At 49.3% G+C, this 20690-nt stretch overlaps 1 protein-coding gene across 3 annotated transcripts in view; it reads right to left on the bottom strand.

Annotated features, from left to right (window-relative positions):
* Positions 1 to 414: 414 nt before the first annotated feature.
* Positions 415 to 20690, bottom strand: part of HIP1 (huntingtin interacting protein 1) — an 87443-nt gene continuing 67167 nt past the window's right edge. For 2 of the 3 annotated variants that reach the window (XM_060258810.1, XM_060258812.1), the window contains exons 12-31: positions 19447 to 19544; positions 17033 to 17105; positions 15392 to 15575; positions 13758 to 13846; positions 13541 to 13657; positions 13067 to 13168; positions 12394 to 12588; positions 11250 to 11397; positions 10771 to 10857; positions 10313 to 10420; positions 10081 to 10217; positions 9757 to 9867; positions 9482 to 9540; positions 8606 to 8699; positions 7440 to 7540; positions 7199 to 7304; positions 5901 to 6024; positions 5413 to 5477; positions 5219 to 5330; positions 415 to 4050 (exon numbers count right to left, since the gene is read on the bottom strand). In XM_060258810.1, the coding sequence (XP_060114793.1) occupies positions 4031 to 4050; positions 5219 to 5330; positions 5413 to 5477; positions 5901 to 6024; positions 7199 to 7304; positions 7440 to 7540; positions 8606 to 8699; positions 9482 to 9540; positions 9757 to 9867; positions 10081 to 10217; positions 10313 to 10420; positions 10771 to 10857; positions 11250 to 11397; positions 12394 to 12588; positions 13067 to 13168; positions 13541 to 13657; positions 13758 to 13846; positions 15392 to 15575; positions 17033 to 17105; positions 19447 to 19544 (2130 nt within the window). In that variant the 3' untranslated portion in view covers positions 415 to 4030. The remainder of the gene's footprint in view (positions 4051 to 5218; positions 5331 to 5412; positions 5478 to 5900; positions 6025 to 7198; positions 7305 to 7439; positions 7541 to 8605; positions 8700 to 9481; positions 9541 to 9756; positions 9868 to 10080; positions 10218 to 10312; positions 10421 to 10770; positions 10858 to 11249; positions 11398 to 12393; positions 12589 to 13066; positions 13169 to 13540; positions 13658 to 13757; positions 13847 to 15391; positions 15576 to 17032; positions 17106 to 19446; positions 19545 to 20690) is intronic. The other variant, XM_060258811.1, reaches the window with a different exon arrangement.

Genomic DNA, 20690 nt, shown 5'->3' with positions numbered 1-20690 from the left:
TTCCTGCAGCAGAATGTGCAAAGGCATGTCCCGATGAATAAGGATGGTGGGGAGAGCTTGTACTATTTCTCGATTTTGCAGCAGTCTCCAAATATGTCTGTTGTTAGAGGCTTTGCCACTGAACATAAAGGGGGGGGTGTTCTCCTAAGAGCAACACCCCCTTCTGGTAGCAGTTGCCCACTGATAGTCTGTGGCTGGGGTCATTGGTGTGGAGTGCATTCTGGCATGGGAAAAAGTTGATTCTTCCAACTCTGGTGGGGGTTGCTTCAGCTCTGTGCTGCTGCATCTCCTGCTGGTGTGATCATGTCGGATGATTCCTCTTGGTCTCGCAGCAAGGCAGTTGACGTATACCGACATAGAAGCAGTAACTCTGCAACCGCCCCATTCCCTTCCAAACACCAGAACGACAATAACTGGGTTGAAATATTTATTTAAAAATTGAAAACACACATTCAACATATTATACAAAAAAATCCTCGTATTTAATACAATAATTAAAAGTTTTGTTGGAAGAAAAGAAAACGAGCTGGCTGCCTGGACCGATTGGCGGCGGCCCACAGCACATGGTGGGCGGACTGAGCCGCTTACAGGGAACTGCTCTTGTGGAAGTTTGTTCACTGCCACCCCCGAATTTAAGAAAAGTAAAAGGAAGAGAAAGAGCAAGCGTTGAGGAAGAATCGTTCTATTTCACGCCAAAATGGCTCCTTTCTGCTAGCGCCACGGCAAACTTCTCCAGCTGGTCCTCATCCTCTTCCTTTTTGCCCCCCGACGTGTGTGGCAAATCAGCCTGAAAACCTGAGGTAGTATAGGGGCACTGGGGTGGGGGGGAGGAGTTGGGGTGTCCCTGGAGAAGTATGAGCTGGAGGGAGGGGTCGACACCATATCAGCTCCTCTACCTGTGCTATGGCAACAGGGCGGTTCCTATTGCTTTGGAGAGGATGGGCAGCCATGTGACCTCATTCGAGCTGGCGGTGGGAGGAGTTGCTATTTGGTTCTCAGTCTGCCAGTCAAGCGGCAGGAAGGCCTGGGGTATAACAGGCACCAGTTTGTTAGGCTATCTGAGCAGTGGAGGCTGGAGTGGGTAGGCAGAGATCCTCAAGGGACTGGGAAAGCAAAACACTCCCTCTGCCCCAGGATGGCAGTGTGCAACAGACAGGCTTCTCGGCGAGTAACCTGGGGGGTGGGGAACACAAGGGATCCCGGCAGAGGACCTGACATTGTCAAAGGCTACGTCTGCAAGCAGAGTACCACAAGAGACCTTTCCTGTTCACTGCAAGGCAAGGCCACAACTAACCCACTCTCCATTCTACCGGTCAGCTTCCTGTGTTCGCTTCTGGATAAATGAGCTATGCTCGCTACATATAAACCTTCTCAGATGAGGCAGTTCGCTCTAAAGTATAGCTCGCTAGGTGGAAGGGAGTTAAGGATACATGGCTGGGTTTTTCTGACCTGAATTCTTCCCACCGTGTAGCTGAAATAGACCACTGGGCCTGAAGAAACCAGATCTGGGGTGGGCACTATCTGAGGCTGCAAGGCCACATGCAGCTTCAGGCTGACGTTACCCTATCTGGGGTATGGAACTAGAAGACCACCCAGGATTCTGCCCCTAGAACGTTTGCACCGATTTATTTTTTTGGCAGGGTGGTGGAGGAACCAGGCCAGGGGGGAAAAGTACAATCTCCCTGCCCAGATGTTCTCTGGCCACTAATGGTGTAATCCCAGCAAGGGAACAAAGGCAGGGAAACGTTGCCGTTCTGACAGCCACTGATGTGGCTCGAAGGACTGACTGCCACGCTCAGGTCATTCTTTTACTCTGGGTGTACTTTACTGGAAAGTTCAACCAGATGCAGGTGGCCGAGACTTTCCCAAGGCCTCTCTGTACAGCAAGAGCTGGGTTGAAAAATATTATTTGAAAAGCTCAGCTGGCCACCACTGGAAACAGATGTTTTCACTGCTATGGGGACGGAATGGATTACACTGGAAAAAATGATAAAAGAGAATGCTGTGCCAATGAAGCAATTGACAAAATGCAGAAGGAAGCCCCGTAGCGGGCAGTGTGACTTTGAGAGAGAAGAACCTGCTTGAATCAGCCACTACAAAGGGAACCTGTCATCTCTATGCGATATTGGAACCGCATCATCGAACAAGGGCATTGTGGATTGTGTGTTTATCCTGAATGGTCAAAGCCAGAAGTAACCACCAGCATCCAATCCCTGGTCACATCCTCCCCCAAGAAACATGTAAGGCCTGGTTTGTTTGTGACCTACCGCCGTCTGACCAAAACTCCCACACATTCCAGTGAATTCATAAGGACTTCCCTACATTCTGCTACTTTACAAATGACTCATTCGACTAGTTTCCGCTTGCAGTCCCGCATTCCTTGGTCCTCAGATCTCTGGATGTTTTCGAATATGCAATATGGCTACCTCAGGAATGTAAAACAAGCTCTTGAAAGCTTGTCCTTTAGACATTAGCGTTCTGAACTTAAAAGTAATGACAACAGAGTTTTGATTAAGAGTCTCCAAGAAGACAACTTCTTCTCAGGCAACTCAGATGCGTTCTACTAATTAAGAATAAAAGCATCACTTGCAAAAAAATATTACTTCACATGCTTAGGGCGCCAGTATTGAATTCCTCCCTGTGTTCCTTCAGGAGCCAGAGTCAACAAGGACATGGCATGTCCGGTCCCAGCACATATACCCCTCTTCTGGGTAGAAGGGCATTCTTTGCTTTCTTAGCCAGTCACTCAAACCAAGAGCTGTTGTCTTCCCTTAAGAGGGTCACAGTGATCGTGAGGTGCCAGAGGCAACTCAGCCTGACTGCATCTAATTGCTAGCAGCAGTGTGAAAGAGAAGCCAAATCTATGTTAGACTCCAGGATCCATCCTAGATTCCTTGCCCGCTTCTCCTGGGCTCTGATGGGCTCAAATGGCTTAGGAGCAGCTGCACTCGGGTTTGCCTGGCTCTAACAGCTCTATCAGCACTCGGGTTTGTCTGGCTCTAATCATTCACGTGGCAGAAAGGCAACCAGTATGATCTGCAACCAGCAGCTGGAACCCCTTGCAATCTGAAACACAAACGAAGCAGCTTCAGGCCCATCAGCATCCCCCCCCCCCGCCCTTGCACCATCAGCTTTTCCAGCTCCTGGATTCTCAGCTGTTCGTGGCTGGCACAATACACAGTGAACTACTTTGAGGCAGCAGAAAAGGATCCGTTCGGCTGAAGCGAGATTGGAGCAGGCACTGGGCTAGTGAGAAAGATCCTGGAGCAGGCACTGGGCTAGTGAGAAAGATCCTGGAGACAAGGAATGCTTCCTGCCAGCCCCCAAACACCTTTCAAAGGGGCTTTTTCGGAGGTCAGGCGGATTGGCCAGAACTCTTGGGATGGCTCAGCTCACATTAGCCTTCTGTACCAAGTACTGAGCGCCTTGCAGACCAGTCCCTTTTGTGCCGTTATGGCTGCCTCTAAAGCTCCTTTTGACCCCACATATTCTTGTTCCCAGGCCTCTTACTTGCTGGAAAAGGGCAGCTGCGCACCTCTACTCCCCCCATCTCAAAACAGCAGTATCGGAATCTCCTGCCAGCGTCTTGGCTGTGATCCCAAGAAGAGACAGCAAAAGGAGCAGCAGCATGATCAGTGAGACCACCATGGTCCCTGGTGTGGTCAAGAGCCAAGGCCAACCGGCAGCTCCAGAGGCTGTGCAAATAAGGAAGAAAGGGGGAGGGGAATGCAGCTCTGCAACAATGCTGCAAAGCTGTAATACATATGGAGCACAGAGCTAGCGTCTTGTGGCTATGGAGGGACAATGCTATTGATGCTGCTTAGGAGAGAACTACCATTCCCTCTTTGCCAGCCTGCGCTGCTACCATCTTGGCCAGGAGGGCACCCTGGCCTGACCAGCATGAGAGAGAGAGAGAGAGGAATGTCTTGGTGGGCACAGGCTTTGCGGTATGTTCCAAACTAGTTTATCGTTCGTCTTCGGAAGGAGCCACATCAATGGAACCTACATGTGATCTCTTCCTCTGGCTGTCTCAGGGAGCCAAATCTGTACCTAGGGAGGAAAGCAGTCAGTGCTTCAGCTCTGGTTTATCCAAAGGATGCCGTTTGCAAGGGCCATTTTGAACAGATTGTTTCTATTACACATCGAATTCCTAACGTCAAAGCAATTTGTTTGGAGGGGGAACTATTTCTGAAATGCATGGCTTGGGAAAAGTTCTCTGGGACGCATGAAATTAGGACCACTGGGCAAAACCAACAGTCTTCCCCCCCCCCCTACATTAGAAAGGAATCCTAGCTTACTTTTACCTATATGTTGCTACTCCTTCTATTGGTTCATCGGACACTGGCATAAAATTGTGATGACTACCCTATCCCAGAGGTGAAGACAGCCCTCCCTACCAGGGCCAAACTAGACATTTGCCTAGGGCGCCAGCAGAGCATGGGTGCCAAATTCAGGTCTCCCCCCCCTCCAAGACAAGTAGTTAGTCTGCCTCTTCCTCTGCCCACCCCTTCCTCTCTTCTGTAGCTTGCCCACCCGCCTCCTCCCTGTCTCTTGTCCACCGTCCTCTTCCTTCGCCCGCCCCTTCCCTCCTCCATAGCTAGTTTGCCCACTCTGCCTCCTCCCTGTCTCTTGTCCACCGTCCTCTTCCTTCGCCCGCCCCTTCCCTCCTCCATAGCTAGTTTGCCCACTCTGCCTCCTCCCTGTCGCATCTCCAACATCCTCTTCCTTTGCCTGCCCATTGCTTCCCTTCTCCGTAGCTAGTTTGCCTACCCCACCCCGTTGTATCTCCGACATCCTCTTCCTCTGCCCACCCATCCCTTCCCTCCTCTGTAGTTAGTTTGCCTGCCCCGCCTCCTCTCTGTTGCTTGTCTGCTGTGCGGGCGGTGGGGTGCGGGAGGTCGGTGCTGCGGAGAGGGGCGGCAGCCAGTGAGTCTGCCTGGGGCGCCATGCATCCTAGGGCCGGCCCTGCTCCCTACATGTGATCTCTTCTTTTTTGTGGGTGGTAAACAACCCTTAGATAATGAATGCCAAGAGAGGATAGGAATACCTTTAGCAAATGCTGTTCCTCATCTTGCCAGTCCCTGCACTACCCCCGTGAGACAGAGGCTGCCATTACAACTCAGGAATCCATGCGAAGTCAGAACTTGCCACAGGTCTCTGCAGTCCAAAGTTTGGCAAGCTAAGGAGACCAGAGCGCTTCCCATTCTGGCCGACTCACCATTCTCATCCCAGCCCTCGGCCACACCTGCCAGCTCATAGTGCTTCTTGCGCAGCTCGCCCAGGCGCTGCCGTTCCTTCTGCAACTGGCTCTCCAGCTCTAATACCCGCACCTGGCAAGAGAGAAAAAGAGCGTCCCTGTCAGCGAGCTGCCGTTCTGCCCCTTCCCCGCACTGCCTCAGCCTTGCCACATACCTGGGAGTCCATTTCTTGCCGCTTGATCTGCGTCAGCGTCATGGCGGAGAAGTTCATGCTGTCCGCTGCAGAATCACACGGTTCCAATTATTTTAATTGCAGGGGCTCACTGGCTACGTCGGAAGCCATCCACTCCCACCCCCATCCCAATCTGGTGAAGGCTAAGAGCGAGCAAAGAACATGGTTGCATCCACAGGAGCCAGAGGATTCCCATGGCAGGGTGAGGGGATGACAAAAAGACGAGTGGGTGGAGACAGCTAGAGTGAGCCCAGAGCCGGCCCTGCCACTAGATAAGCTAGGCCTAAGGTGCTGGCCTTCTAGGGGCATCAACTGGGCGCCTCACATGACTCAGTGATGTTATCAGTGCTGGGGGAGGCACCAGAAGTTAGCCTGGTCTCAGGGGCCAGACAGTCTAGGGCCAGAGAAACAGAAGAAGCTACAACTGAGCTATAAAGAACAGCAGCAGAGCCGACATAGAAACAACGCACCTTTCTCCTCAATCTGTGACTTTCCTGACTTGGTGGAGGCCACCACCCCCGCTGTCGCTTGGTTGACTGCCCGAGAAGCCACCTGAAGTTTGCTGAGGTTCGCACTGTCTTTATCCGCTTTTACCTGCCAGATCAAAGAGGGCAGAGTCAAATGCTGAGCTCCAGATGGGAAGGAAAGAAGCCAGTTGGCTACCTGCCTGCAGCACTCGGTGAAAGGCCTGAACTGGCAGCAAACAGCCTCCAAAATGTGCCTTTAGAGGACCATAACATTTTTACAAAAAGAGGTTTTTCTGCTGACAAAAAGGTCCTCTCCAGCCAAGTGACACACTAGAAACAAAGTTTGGTGAATCACACACTGGGGGGGGGGGGGGGTGGTGGGTGGGATCAAATTGCCCTCAGAGATACAATTCCCAAAAGCAAAAAAACACCTTTTCACCTCTTCTCTGTTTTGCTATTTTTGTCTTATAAGACTAGTAGGAACTCAGTGGCAAAAGAATCCTTCTGGAGCCTACAGAGTATATAAAGTGCATTTCTAGAGAAATCTGTTAGGCTTTTGTTGTACAGAGCAACTCTCAAGAATGGAATTGAGATGGAATAAGCCACAAACTATTTTTTAGGAAAGGGGGAAAAGCACCAGAACACGAAGAAAGCTAGTGGCCTTGCTGACCTTAGAAGGCCTCCAGTGTGGCTAATGAAGCAAGTTCTGGAAACTACAGGAGAATGGGTTTCAGGTGGGCAGCACCGTGGTATGAGAGCAAGATTCAAATCCAGCAGCATCTCAAAGACAAACACGATTTCCATGGTATAAAGCCAACGGGTGTTAAACTCATTTGTTACGAGGGCTGGATCTGACGCAAATTGGACTTTGATGGGCTGGGCAATGTGTGTTATAAAATGTAATGCCAAGCAGCGGAAATACAAACTTTATAAAGGGCACATTTGTTTATGAGGGGTAAAGTAAGACAACATGAGTGTGATCATTTGGAGGTGATTCATAAATTGGTCATGTTAATCCATGTTTGGAGGCGATTAATAAATCAGTCACCTCTGGTATAAGCTTTCAAGAGTCAAAGAATCTGATGAAGAGAGCTTTGACTCTCAAAAGCTTGTAGTCAGGAAATCTTGTTGGTTTTTAAGATGCTCCTGGACTTGATTCTTCTACTAGCGAACTACACCCCTATCTTAATCTCCACCTTGTAGGTATTTTTCTGGTCCTTTTCTTCTTCAGTTACACTACTGGCCTACCCCAATTCTCTGGTCTGCTTGACACTCTGGCAGCATCAAGAGGAAAAACTTACCTTTGAAGCGGCAACGAGTTGAGCTGTGCTCGCTGCAATTTCATGGGAGCAGACCATGAGCTCCTCAAACTTCCCTTTGCCTTGAACCACAAGATCAGCCGCATCTCTAGGAGAAAAGAATACAGGCTGGTGGGGCTCCTTTCCAGTATCACACGATACTGCCCAGCTGCCTATCCAGTTTGCAGAGGACCATGTGCAAACTTGGGGGGACAGCCAGAGGTTGGCCTCCTCCGACACTTACACCATGACAGTCGCTCCCCATCCGACAGCCTGCGAGGCGGAGATCAGCCCCTCGGTCCACCGGGAATTCCTGGCATAGAACTCCTTGGGGGATGCTGCTCCCTGGATGAGAAGGAAATCTGAGTATTGCAAGCAACATCTGAGGAAGTAATTCAGATGCTTATTTCCTCCATTGTTCGCAACTAGCCAGAGTTCTTCTGGCCAGAGTTTGGCAAATAGCAAATGATTACAAAAGGCTCCCCAGCACTATACATTCTAGCCAAAGACCAGGAGAAACAGTTTCCTGCTTGGAAGATCCAGGGTAAAATCCCTGCAAGTTCCCTCTGCATTCACCATCTACCCACCCAGCAAATTCCTAGTTGGTGATACTTGAAGGTAGGTGGAGGAGCACCGGGGTTGTTTTGTAGAAAAATAGGTGGTGGAGCTCATTAACATAACACATTAGCATACGCTGCCCCCCCCACCAGCCCAAAGCAACCCAACGCAAGAAAGGAGAGCCCCAGGTAAGTGAGGCCTGCTTGGGCCTTGCTCACCTGGGGCTCTCCTTGGCAGGCCCCCCTCCCCACAGTCAAAAGGCCAGCAAGCCACCCGCCACCCAAAATCACATAAGAAGTGGAGAAAGGGTGGTGTGGGCTTCTCCAGGGGTTAATGAAGGCTGCTGAAGGTGTGGCAAAGCTCCTGGTGGCTGGCTGGCTGGATGCCCGCTCTCCTAATCCAGGGACTGTTATGCAGCTGCACCTACTATTCAATGGACAAGGTAGGTGGTGAGGAAAAGGGGGAACCCTCTGAAAGGTTCAGGAGCTGTGCTCCTGTGAGCTTCTGCTGAATTCAAGGCCTGAGGAGCACAGAACACAAGGACAGGCTCTCCCAGGTCACATAGCAGCTGAATCACAGCCAGCCCATCTGCCTTTCACCACCCTACCTGCCTGCTACTCACTTGGCATGGGGCCACATATACTCCAAAAAGTGCAGCATTTTGTTCTAGTGGTTCAGCTTGTCTGCTGGAAAGAGAGCTGAGGGCAACAGGGTATTTTTACAAATTACAGTTACCTCCCCTCTCAACACCACTAGAAGCAGAGACTGTTGGCTTTAAAAATAAGAATGAAAATGAACTGAGATGATGAAATGCACCTAACAAGAAGTCATTGGAAGTGCCACCGCACTCACCCTTCCGCTCTCCACAATCTCTCGCTGGAGATCCTTGGAAGCCAGAACCAGATCCTGGATCGCCTGCATTAAACCTGTGCAGGAGCCTAGAATCCTACAAGACACAAAGGCAGGGTATAGTTAAGTCCATGCCAAAGGATGAAAGAGCAGGCAGAAGAAGTCAGGCAATGAGAGGGTGAAGGCAAGAGAAGGGCTTGCCATTTCCCCCCAGCATGTTAACTGGAGGAGGGGGAGACCATGGTAGTGAGAGGTTTTATTTCTTTTCCCTTCATTCATTCATTTATACCTCGCCTTTCACTTCAGTGGGGACATCATTCTCCTCTCCTCCATTTTATCCTCACAACAACCCTGTGAGGTAGGCGGAGAGGAAGCGACTGGCTCAAGGCCACCCAGTGAGCTTCCATGGTACAAGTGGGGATTTGAACCTGGCTCTCCCAGATTCAAGTCTGATGCTCTTAACCCCTACACCACGCTGGGCCACAGTATTGCCCAGAAAAAGCTTCACCCTGGAAAAGGAAGACCTTTTGGATAAAATGGTCACCTCTAAGAGGCCAGACCCACTTTTATCTTCTAAAAATGCAACTTTTCATTTTTGGCAGATGGAGATCTAGAAGGATATGGGAGTCAGGGAGGGGTGTGTGCATGCAGCAGTGCTTTCTGGCACTCTCTGTTCACACATACTGTCATTGTGAAAGGTGGCTTTGCTGTCAGGGGATTTTGGCAGTCAACATGAGGGACAGGAGCAGGAAGGGTTGAGAAGCACAAGGAAGCTCGCCCCAGTTCCAAACATGAAAAGGGCCCCTGCTTCCACCCAGCTTGTTGCCTGAGAACAACCTCTCCCTCCCCAAATTGTAGCTGCTTGCCTTCAATACCAACCTCTCGTTGACCTCGAGCTTGACTCCGGTATCCCCGGCCCGTGATTTGCTCAGCATCTCCTGTTTGGACAAAGGTGGGCAGGCATAAGAACTACAGTTGACGCATCCAAGCATGTCAGGAAACAGAACAGGAAACCCACTGCGAATTCACAGACCTCCCCCAACGCACATACTCTCCACAGAGCTCTGATGGAACCAAAGTTCTCTGACCCACCCGGTGTCTTTCTGGCTGGCATCAATCAGCAAAGGGAGGCAGGCTCGTGCTTTTCATCTCACCTCGATTCTGGCTGCAGCTGTCTCAATGGCTGCTGCTGTGGCTGCCATTTCCTTGTCCACCAGGTCCCCCAGTTCATCTTGCTTGATATCCAAGCCTTTGGGGCGCAGCTCCTGCAACAACACAGGTCGTTCATAGCTTCTTCTTGTGCCACACCCTGCCCACCCCAGCTTCAAACGAAGGGAGAGAAGTTCGGAGAACCTCCCTCCCTCTCCACTTTAGACTTCAGGGTAGTGTCACCCAGCTTCTCCTGGCCTTCACCAGGGACCCCCCTCCCCCACCTCTCTCCAACCTTCCACTCTTTCTCAAGCTATGCAGAGACTCACCTCCCCAATTGTGGCAATACGGCTGAGGCTGTTCCTGACAGCTGTGCAGTCAGCACTCTCCAGCGAGGCAGAATCCTTCAGGTTCCCTAGATAGCGCAGGGCCTCACTCCCACACTGTCTGCAGGCCTCCAACAGCACTAGAAGCATGCAAATTAAAGCTCCGTTCAGCCACGCGCCCATTGGAAGCCCCAATCCCTCTCCTTGCCCCCTCCTTCACTGATGCAAAACTCACAGTCAGCAGGCTCCATGGGGGCCATGTGTGAAGTGGCACTGGCTTGCAGGATGGTGTCTCCAGTCAGGTGGGCAAAGACAGCCACATTCGACAAGAGGCTGCTCACATCTACGGGCCAAATGGAAGAGAGCACTTAACCTGGGGGCACTAACCAAGTCCTTACTCTGTGCACCAACAAACCCTCCCCCCTCCCCACTTCAGCTGTCTGGGTGAGTGTGAAATCAGTTCAAGCATACTGAGATCTCTGAGATTCAAGAGAACACTGCTGCTGTGTGTTGGTCCCGTTGCAACTGATGTTAGTTGCAGCCAATGCAGATTGGAAAACAAACACCTCCAGCTCAGCGACCCGGCTACTTGTGAATGCGCTAGTGGGGCAAGTGACCGTTCTGGTCTCCCATCCTTGCCACTAGGACCAAGCTTGAGCCTGGACAACCACATGAGGTTCTGGCTGCTATCACCTGACCGGTCTGCAAGGTACTGGCCGCATGCCTCCTCGAGCTGCTTGGTGCACTGCAATGCAGCCGCTGTCCTAGACAGAAGGTAATCTGGAGCAAGAGACACAAGATGCATCAAATACGCTTCTCGGTACTGCAAAAAAAGTCCATTCCTTTCAAACTGATATGCATAACACATCATCATCTGTATCATTATTGCTATTTGATGGGCCTTAGACATTGTTACTTATGGTACTGGCAGGGCCAGAGAGTGAAAAGGAGGAGGGTTAGTAAGACCTGAAAGGGGTTTGATCCCCGTGTCAACTAAGCCCAGGCTTCATAGACTTTAAGAGAAGGTGTCCAAGTAGGTTTGGACTGTTATATAAAAACAAAATAATTATACGTTTTTCTTTGGGCACATGGGGCTAGAGAACACGCATGCACTGCACGTGGATATCCCCAAGGAGGAATAACTCTCCTCTCAGTCATGCCCGCATGCTGACCTGCAGAACTTGTGCAGCTGATGTGAACAGGGTCATCGAGTCGGTTCAAGGCATCCTGGACCATCTGCTCGGCCTCTCCCAAGGCACACTGTAGGAGAGCAAACTGCTTGTCCAGGAGCTGCTGCTGGAGGTCCTGTGCGTTGCGCTCCTGTAGGCAGGCAAAGACAAAACAGCTAAGCCTGCTGGGTACACAGCAAGGCTCCTTTCTGTGCCTGCCCTCTCCCTGCTTAGTGGTACAAGTTCCTAGCATGCAACGCAAAAACTTGGCTTTGAGAGTCTGGCAAAGAGGAACTAAACACTGGCATGATGGGAAATGGAGTCTTGGTGCGCTGTGACTCCTTGGGATTAGTCCAGGCAGGATTTGTTTACCACCTCTTTTCAATGGATCATCCTGGCACACAACATGATACAGCACTGGGGCCCTAGAGCCAAAGAACTTTGGAGGCCACTAAGTTAGTAATACCATCATGGTGTAACGTCAGACTAAGATCTGGAAAACCCGGTTTCAAATGCCTACTCTGCTCAATGGGTGACCCTGGGCCAGATACACAGCATCAGCCTAACCTACGTCATAAGATCACCACTTTGAGGTACCCACTGGGGAGAAAGCAAATAAATAAATGGAAAGAACCAGAGCTATGCAGCTATATGCACTATATAGCACTATATATGCACTATATAGCCGCCCTGAGCCCGCTTCGGTGGGGTAGGGCGGGATATAAATCGAATAAAATAAAATAAATAAATAAATAAATAAATATATTCTAAAATTGCTTTGTAAAATGAAGCTGATTTTTCCCCCCCTTCTTGGTTTTGGGGATCAGATTCCATCTGATTTGCAGAACTGGGGGACAGGTTCAAAACAGACATGGGAAGAAACAGAGCCTATCATGATAGGTCTCAGATATGACTCAAATGCATGCACATCCTATCTGGACAAGGAATTCAGGACCTCGGGGCTTCTCTACAGGTCTTGGTAATTAGATGCTCCACCCTATTGATTGCACTGACTTACACTGTGTAGCCCACCTTGAGTCTTAGCAAGAAAGGAAGACGATAAAGAAAATAAACATCCTGCAAGGTATTTGTGACATCTCTCTGAAGCCCGCCTTCCCAGCTCCAACTCTCCCCCAGCAAAGCGTACCTTTTCCCCCAGGCGGCACTGCAGCTCTTCCGACGTCTTGCTGCTGTTCTCCTTCTCCCTCTCCAGTGCAGCTTTGAGCTGCTCCACTTCAGCCTGCAAGGCTGCCCTCTGCTGGTCGTGCTCAGCCACAGTCTCGGCAAGGGTGTCCCTCTCAAGCTGCAGGTCGGCCAGCTGGGTGCTTTGCTCCACTTCAGACTAACCAACGAGCCAAAGGAGAGTGTCTCAACTGCACAAGGACTGTCACCCAGAACCCTGTGGGCTAGACCCATCCACCCTGGCCTCTTCGCCACTACTGCCCTTGCGCTCCTAGCTGCTGCTTGCGGTGCCAGCTACTGGGCCAGTCCCGACTGCCATACTTAGTGGTTAAAGATGCATCTCAAAAGCCAGCTGGGAAGTAGTGACGTGGAGCAGGGGGGATGGATAAAGAGGGCAGAGGAGGGGGAAGGAAGGGACAGAAAAGGATGGGATGAGAATGGGATGAAGGAGGTCAAAGAGAAAAACTGAATGTGAAGCAGAATAAACGATGAGTGGTGGAAAGGGTAAGAAAACAGTATGGAAGAGAGCAGATGCCAGGAAGCACACTGGGGGGATCAGAGAGAGCAGTGCAGGGAGAGGGCGAAGAAGACCCTGACAAATGATTTTGAGGGAAAAGTGCAGGGGGAGAGGGTCTCACCTGAGTGCTACACTCAATAGTACTTCTGAGAGTCTGAATTTCCTGCTTGCTGGCCATGAGCTCCCTCTTCAAAGTCTCCAAGACCTCTGCCTGCTCCTGAGTCTGCAAGCAGAGCACCAGAGAATCTGTACACCCTCTTCCAAGCAACTGCCCTAATCTCTCACTACTTCTCCCCCTCTGATGTCACCCTGAGGTAGGATTGCCCACTCTGGGTTGGGAAATTTGTAAAGATTTGGGGGGTGGAGCCTGGGGAGCAGAGGAAACCCAGCAAGGTATAATGCTATAGAATCCATCTTTCAGAGGAGCCATTTCCTTCAGGTTTCTGTCATCTGGAGATCAACTATAATTCTGTCATCTGGAGATCAACTATACTTCTGAGGGACTGCCAGGCCTCACCTGGAATTGGCAACCCTACCCTCACACCTGCCCCTTGCTTTAAAAAAAAACAAACACACCCCATCCTCCGGGCCTCACCTTCCGTTGGGCCTGCTTGCTCAGCTGCTGAAAGGAGTCCTCCAGTTCTTTCTTCTCTCGTTCCGCATCGCCTTGGACCTGTCTCGCCACTGTCACCTGCTTGGTGACTTCAGCATTCTATGAAACAAAAGGGAGAAAAAAAACCATAAAGGAAAAGGATTTCACTGCCAGGCTGCTGTTCTGTCTTCCAGAACAAAGTGAAGGATCACAGCGCTACCTTGCGCAGGAGGTCCGCGTGGTTCTGCACGAGCTCGCTGTACTTTTCCTTTAACTTCACATAACGCTGCTCTGTCGCTTGTGCTTTCCCTGCAACAGAAAAAGAACTATCCAGCAGGGGTCCCATTGGGAAGATGAGCCAGCACAGCTGGCCCTTCTTTGGGTACCGAACCCAACTGTGCAAGAGGTGGGGTAGAAATTCAGTCCTCCACTCTCCACAGCACCCCAAGCCAACACTCCCACCCAACTGATGCACCTGCCTCTTCCCTGAATCCCAGTGATCTTGGAAATGACGTACACAGGGAGGGCACTCCACGTAGGACTGTTAATACACTATATGCTGACAGCCAGAAAAGGGCATCTTGGGATTTCTCTGGAAAGGGATACCAAACTTGGTTTTTAAATAATGGCTAGGTTTAATAAGGGACAGAGGACAAACTAACCATTATGTTTTTAGTCCATCTGTTCTATATAAATAGCTGCAACAAGTTTTGGATAACAAGGTGTGCATGATTAAGTTTAGCTAACGTATATTCATTATGGCTAAAGTTATCATAAGGCGACCAATGTTTTAATTTGGGGTGGCCAAACTATGGCTCGGGAGCCACATGTGGCTCCTTCACACAAGCCATCTGGCAGCTTGGTGAATGCATTTAAAGTTGCTTTCTTTCCACCTCCACCTCCCTCCCCCATCTATTTTGCCATTTTAGTATCTGCTGTTACTCTGTAATTTTAGATTTTATATATTTTAAATTGTTTTTTTACTGATTGTTTTTATGATGTAACCTGCCCTGAGTCTGTTCTATGGGAAGGGTGGGCTAAAAATAGAATAAAATAAATTGAATTAATAAATAAATATTTGCCAGCCATTCTTCCTTCCTTGCAGCTCTCAAAATCTGATGTTCATGTCTTGCGGTTCTCAAACATCTGACATTTGTTAAGCAAATTTGGCCATCCCTGTTTTAGTCAATTTCTGTGCAACACTGAAGTCCTCAAGCGGGCAGAGGTTACCAGCATCGAGGCACTGCTGTTGAAGACGCAGCTGCGCTGGGCAGGGCATATTTCTAGGATGGAAAACCACCGCCTTCCCAAGATTGCCCTGTATGGCGAACTCTCCACCGGCCATCGAAATAGAGGGGCACCAAAGAAGAGGTACAAGGACTCCTTGAAGAAATCCCTTAGCACCTGTCACATCAACCATCACCAGTGGTCTGACCTAGCCTCAGATCGCAAAGCATGGAGGCACACCATCCACCAGGATGTCTCTTCCTTTGAGAACACACGCATAGCTGGTCTTGAGGACAAAAGGAGATTGAGGAAGAATCGCACTGCTACAGCACCAACCCTAAATCAGACTTTTCCCTGCAGCCACTGTGGCCGGACCTGCCTGTCCCGCATTGGTCTTGTCAGCCACCAGCGAGCCTGCAGCAAACATGGACTATTGCACCCTTCTTAAATCTTCGTTCGCGAAGCCAAGCCGAGAGAGAGAGAGAGAAATGTGATGCTAAACTGCTGCCCACCCCAAGTTCGCAATGGGACAGTCTCACTTGCAAAATCAATGGGCCATTCAGATCCCCACATTGCTACATCACCACCCTTCCTCCCAGAAACCCTGACAGAAGTTGCCACCCTCACTCTCAATCTCTGTCAGGCTGCGCTGGGCCTTCTCAGTGTCCTCGTGTCGCTTCTTCAGTTCATCCAGTTCGGTCTGCAGAAAGTCGCTCTCGTCCAGGGCCTGCTGCTTCAGGTGCTGCTGCTCTGCCAGCTCCGCCTCCAGCTCGCTGATCCGCCCCTTCAGCTGCATCACCAGGCGGTGACTCTGCAGGTCAGAGCGTTAGCAGAGCGGAGCTTTAAGAGGATGCTGACAAGTCAAACGGTGACCGAAGCTGTTGCACTGCTCTGGCTGAGAAGGTCAGTCCCTGAGAAACCTGTCACAGCACTAAGCATTCACCAGACAACCAGACCAATTTCATACTAGACCTTTAATCCTGGTTTAGCCCTGTCCCCAAGCTGACATTCTACACTAAAATCATAGAGTCATAGAGTTGGTTTCTCTGATTCCAATGCAAAATATCAGTTTGGGGCCAGGGTTAAACCAGGGTTAAAGGTCTAGTGCGAAACTGGTCCCAGGTTACTAGAAACGGAGAACGCTCCCGCATTAAAGGGGTAGTCTAAATAAATAGGAAATCTCAGCCCCTAAATTTCAATAAAGATGGGATGCAGTCAGTGCCCGTTTGTGTAGGGAAGGAGAAGACAGACGTCATCAGCTTAAGAATGTTTTAGGCAACACTTGCTGAAACTCCCCTACTAGCATTTCTGCTCTTTACCCTTAGTCAGTTCTCTGGGAGGAGGAGCATCTGAGCATTCCAGTCGCTTTTGCTTTCTATCACTGGTCCTCTGGAGTGACCTTTGTTGATTATGGCTTGTCTGCGTCCCCAGTGATATGAAGCTGATACCCCTAAATTCTGGGCAGATGGAAGCATCTCAGTGATAGGCAGATAAAAATAAGTAGGAAGACAGGAGGAAGATGAGAAGTACTGTCAAATTTGGGGAGGGACGGTGGCTCAGTAGTAGAGCATCTGCATGGTAAGCAGAAGGTCCCAGGTTCAATCTCTGGCATCTCCAAGTAAAAAAGGGTTCAGGCAAAATAGGTGTGAAAAACCTCAGCTTGAGACCCTGGAGAGCTGCTGCCAGTCTGAGTAGACAATCCTGACTTTGATGGACCAAGGGTCTGATTCAATATAAGGCAGGTTCATATGCTCATATGTTCATAAATTGCGACTGACTCACAATGACTGAATCCAAGGGGTGTTCCAGGCAAGATGCAGAGGTGGTTTGCCATTCCTCCACACAGCAACCCCGGTCTTCCTTGGTGAATTACCATTATAGTATTGACTATGGCCGATCCGGCTTAGCTTCCAAGCTCTGATGAGCCCGGGCAAAGATGGACTATCCAGGCTGTTGAAGCCAAGAACTGAGAGGCTAATCTGGGCCTTGCCTCTAATCTTTGTTATAGATGCAAACTCCTTTGCTCACTTCTTTGCTAATGTATATTGATGCTGCACTTTGCAATTCTCAAAGCTTTTATCTGCATATTAACATAACTTGTGTCCTGGGGTGCTGGTAATGTTTAAACCCCACCCTTTCCCACCAACTCCTCCTCTGAGAGGTCTCTGGCCTCCCACACTGACCCCTGCCAGCTTCCCTCCATCCCAAGCAGGCTCCAGCATCCCACTGGGGACTCAGGGAAAGGTGGATGGGTGAGGTTGGACTCACCTCAGCCTTGAAGTTTTTCAGCTCCTCCTTGAGGTTGCTGATCTCTCTGTGCAGCTGCTCAATCAATTGGTCCCTGGAAGAAAAGAGAGGCAGCATCATCACCCAGTGGAATTAAGATATTGCCTTCGACAAGACACGGCTGGTGCAGGTAAAGGGTCTTATTTCACAACCACAGAGGCAAATTCAATCCAGTGTGCAAGCAGATGAGCCCCATCTGCCCTTCACTGAACCCACAAAGAAGAAGGAGGAGGAGGAGGAGGAGGAGGAGAAGAAGAAGAAGAAGAAGAAGAAGAAGAAGAAGAAGAAGAAGAAGAAGAAGAAGAAGAAGAAGAAGAAGAAGAAGAAGAAGAAGAAGAAGAAGAAGAAGAAGAAGAAGAAGAAGAAGAAGAAGAAGAAGAAGAAGAAGAAGAAGAAGAAGAAGAAGAAGAGAAGAAGAAGAAGAAGAAGAAGAAGAAGAAGAAGAAGAAGAAGAAGAAGAAGAAGAAGAAGAAGAAGAAGAAGAAGAAGAAGAAGAAGAAGAAGAAGAAGAAGAAGAAAGAAAAAGAGGAGGAGGAGATTGGATTTATACTCCGCCATTCACTGGCCAAAGAAGTCTCAGAGTGGCTTACAGATCTCCTTTCCCTTCCCCTACCCATAACAGGTAGGTGGGGCTGAGAGCTCTCCCAGAACTGCTCTTGAGCAAAACAGCTTTGAGAAAACTTGGGGCTGACCCAAGGTCACATCAGCAGGTGCACGTGGAGGAGTGGGGAGCCGGTAGCAGAGATTTGAGCATGTATGCGTTGATCTGTGATTGAATTCTTTGTACCATGGCTCCAGTTAAAACAGCGTTGAGAGAAGACTTACGAAGGGTAAAACCAATGAAACTGGAGGAAATCCAGGAAATATGGTCTTTTGATCTCTTTGTGCGAAGTTGTGCAGAACGACGCCCCTGTTTCCACCCAGATTCTGAACTGCAAGAAGCGGCTGAAGACAGTGCCTCTGAGACGTGACTTTAGAAAACAGTCTGGGGGAGTGTCGTGTGGGTGTTCGTTCTGTTATTTTGCGGTATGGACTTATTATAAACTGTGCACTAAATGTTTATTTACACACTTTTTGTGTGAGAGTGATAATTCAACCGGTGAGGTTTTGAAGGATATATTGTGCTTAATACACCGGTACCTGTGGCTGACCCAAGGTCACATCAGCAGGTGCATGTGGAGGAGTGGGGAATCAAACCTGGTTCTCCCAGATAAGAATCTGTGCACTTAACCACTACACCAAACTGGCTGGATCAGACCAATGGTCCATCTCAGCTAGCAGACTGTTTTCCACAGTGGCCGACTGGATGGGCTGGGCACAAAACCACGCACTTTCTGCTGCCTCCTAGTAACTGGCATTCAGAGGTATACTGGGTCCTTCATTTAGCCATCATCCCTATTAGTCATTAACTGACTTACCCTTCATGACTTTGTCTAATCCCTTTTTATGTATAGTGGGAAAGACTGAAAAATTCTTACTGGCCATTAGCACCCCCAGGGAAGCTGCCTTCCAAACATGAACGCAGCCTAGCTGAACCCAGAACGGAACCCAAATCATCCCACTGCATTACCAAAAGAGGACTGAGTTTAGCTATTACAGTTTTGGCTGCAACAATAAAATCCTGAGAGCGGTCCTATTATATGACCTTGATAGCTTAGAGACATAGTGAAAGCTACCAAGAACCACATACCAAGGAATTCAAGCTACTCAGCTACAAAAGGAGAGGAAGATGAGTCCTAATAAGAAGTAAAGGAAAGTGCATTTCACAGGATGAAAGAAAATGGCAAACAAAGATTATCAGGAGTAAAAGGACCTGTTTCACACCCCAGTTTCGCACTAGACTTTCAATCCTGGTTTAGCCCTGTCCCCAAGATGATATTCTACACTAAAATCATAGAATCATAGAGGTATAGAGTTGGTTTTATCCAGGGGTGATTTTGTAGAAAAATAGGTGGTGGAGCTCATCCAGGGATTGTTATGTAGCTGCACCAACTACTCAGTGGACAAGGAGGTGGAACTCTCAGAAGGAGGATGTGGAACTCTCAGAAAGGTTCAAGAGCTGCACTCCTGTGAGCTCCCACTGAATCTGAGGCCAAGTTTTATCTGATTCTATAATTCTACTGTAGAATGTCAGTCTGGGGACAGAGTTAAACCAGGATTAAAGGTCTAGTGTGAAATAACTCTCTCAGTCTCTCTCTCCACCCCCCACCTTCATTTTTTTATCCCACAGCAACCTTTCAGTCCTAGTCCCCTCCATACCATTCTTCTGACCCCCCTCCCCTTCTCATGTTCTATCCATTGTTTCACACAGAGCCCCTGAATTCCTGCACTCAGGCTTTGAGGCGCAGGAGTGGGGGAAGGGAGAGAAGAATCCCAAGGCAGGGATCCGGACTCACTTGTCATCCTTGTTCATCCCATTCTGGCTGTTAAAGTTGAACGGGTCATTGCTGAATGAGCTGCCAAAGATGTCGTCAAACTTATTCTCAGGCAGACTCTGAAAGACAAGACGGACGCAGTCAGCTCCTAGCAAGGCACCAACAGTCATTACATACTTGTGATAATGGTGCTATCCTGGCTCAGTGGTGGAGCGTCATTGGGAAGGTTCGTCTACCCCAAGGCCTTGCTTTACAACCTTCTTTCCACCTTGGGCTCCAAATGGGGTGTGTCCTTCAGGGCTGGGGCGGCTGAAAGCTCAGTCAAAGATGTGAGGAAAGTTTGCTCAGGCATTTCAGTAAGTTCTGGTAGGTGTAGCAGCAGACAGACACGGTCAAGTTATGCACCCTGGATGTTTCCTTCCTAATGAAATGAGGCCAACCCAGTATGAATGCAGGGAAAGACTTGCTGAGGCCTGTATATGAACCAGCCCTATGAAAGTCAGGCTCCAGACAGACCTTGCCATTTCCGGCTCTATCTATAACACCAGCAAGCAGACAATGCAGTTCTGTGTCCAGAATACCTTAAACCCAAAGCACTCAACTAATTGCCGCCCGCTGCTTTGAATAGGCAAGATGAATGCAAAGAGTTTCCTCCCACAATCCTAGGATATCCTATATGAAAACTCGAAATGGAGAACTCTTGTTATGTAGGCAGAACCACGAGGAGCTTTGAAGAGGCCCTTTGCTAATCCCAGCTTTCAATAAAGTGATTGGTGGTCAGGAGAAATGTTCCCTCTAAACTGCAGAGTCTTGTGAGCAAAAATTCTACTTGTGAGCTACTGGTATTAAAGTTGTAAGCTACTGCATAAACTACTATGCTCTGAGGTCAATTTTCCTGATCTAAGACAAAAATGCGTGAAATGGAGGTTTAAAATCTGTGAGCTAGCTCACATTAACTCAGCTTAGAGGGAACACTGGTCAGGAGGGGAAAGAGTGAGGGTTAACTCTTCTTAAGACAGGAGGCTCAAGTTGAAACTAGTGGTCTTACACTGCCTTAAAGGCTGCACACACAGAAACAAAAGGCATCTGTACAGGGCAGGCATTCTTTCTGGACTAGCCACAAAGAGTACATTTCCCCATTTTTTTTGAATACCAGTCACGTCAACGTCCTCTACGGCTTTGCTTTCTAAGGAGGAAGTTGCCCTTTGTGGTTCCCTTCTGGGAACCAGTTCAGGAGGAAGAAAAGGGTATGTGCTAGCCTACCA

This window comes from Heteronotia binoei, chromosome 18, assembly GCF_032191835.1.
Source record: "Heteronotia binoei isolate CCM8104 ecotype False Entrance Well chromosome 18, APGP_CSIRO_Hbin_v1, whole genome shotgun sequence".
In the NCBI taxonomy this organism is placed as follows: Eukaryota; Metazoa; Chordata; class Lepidosauria; order Squamata; family Gekkonidae; genus Heteronotia; species Heteronotia binoei.
Note: the sequence above shows the minus strand (reverse complement) of the source record. Positions and strands in the feature narration are given on the sequence as shown.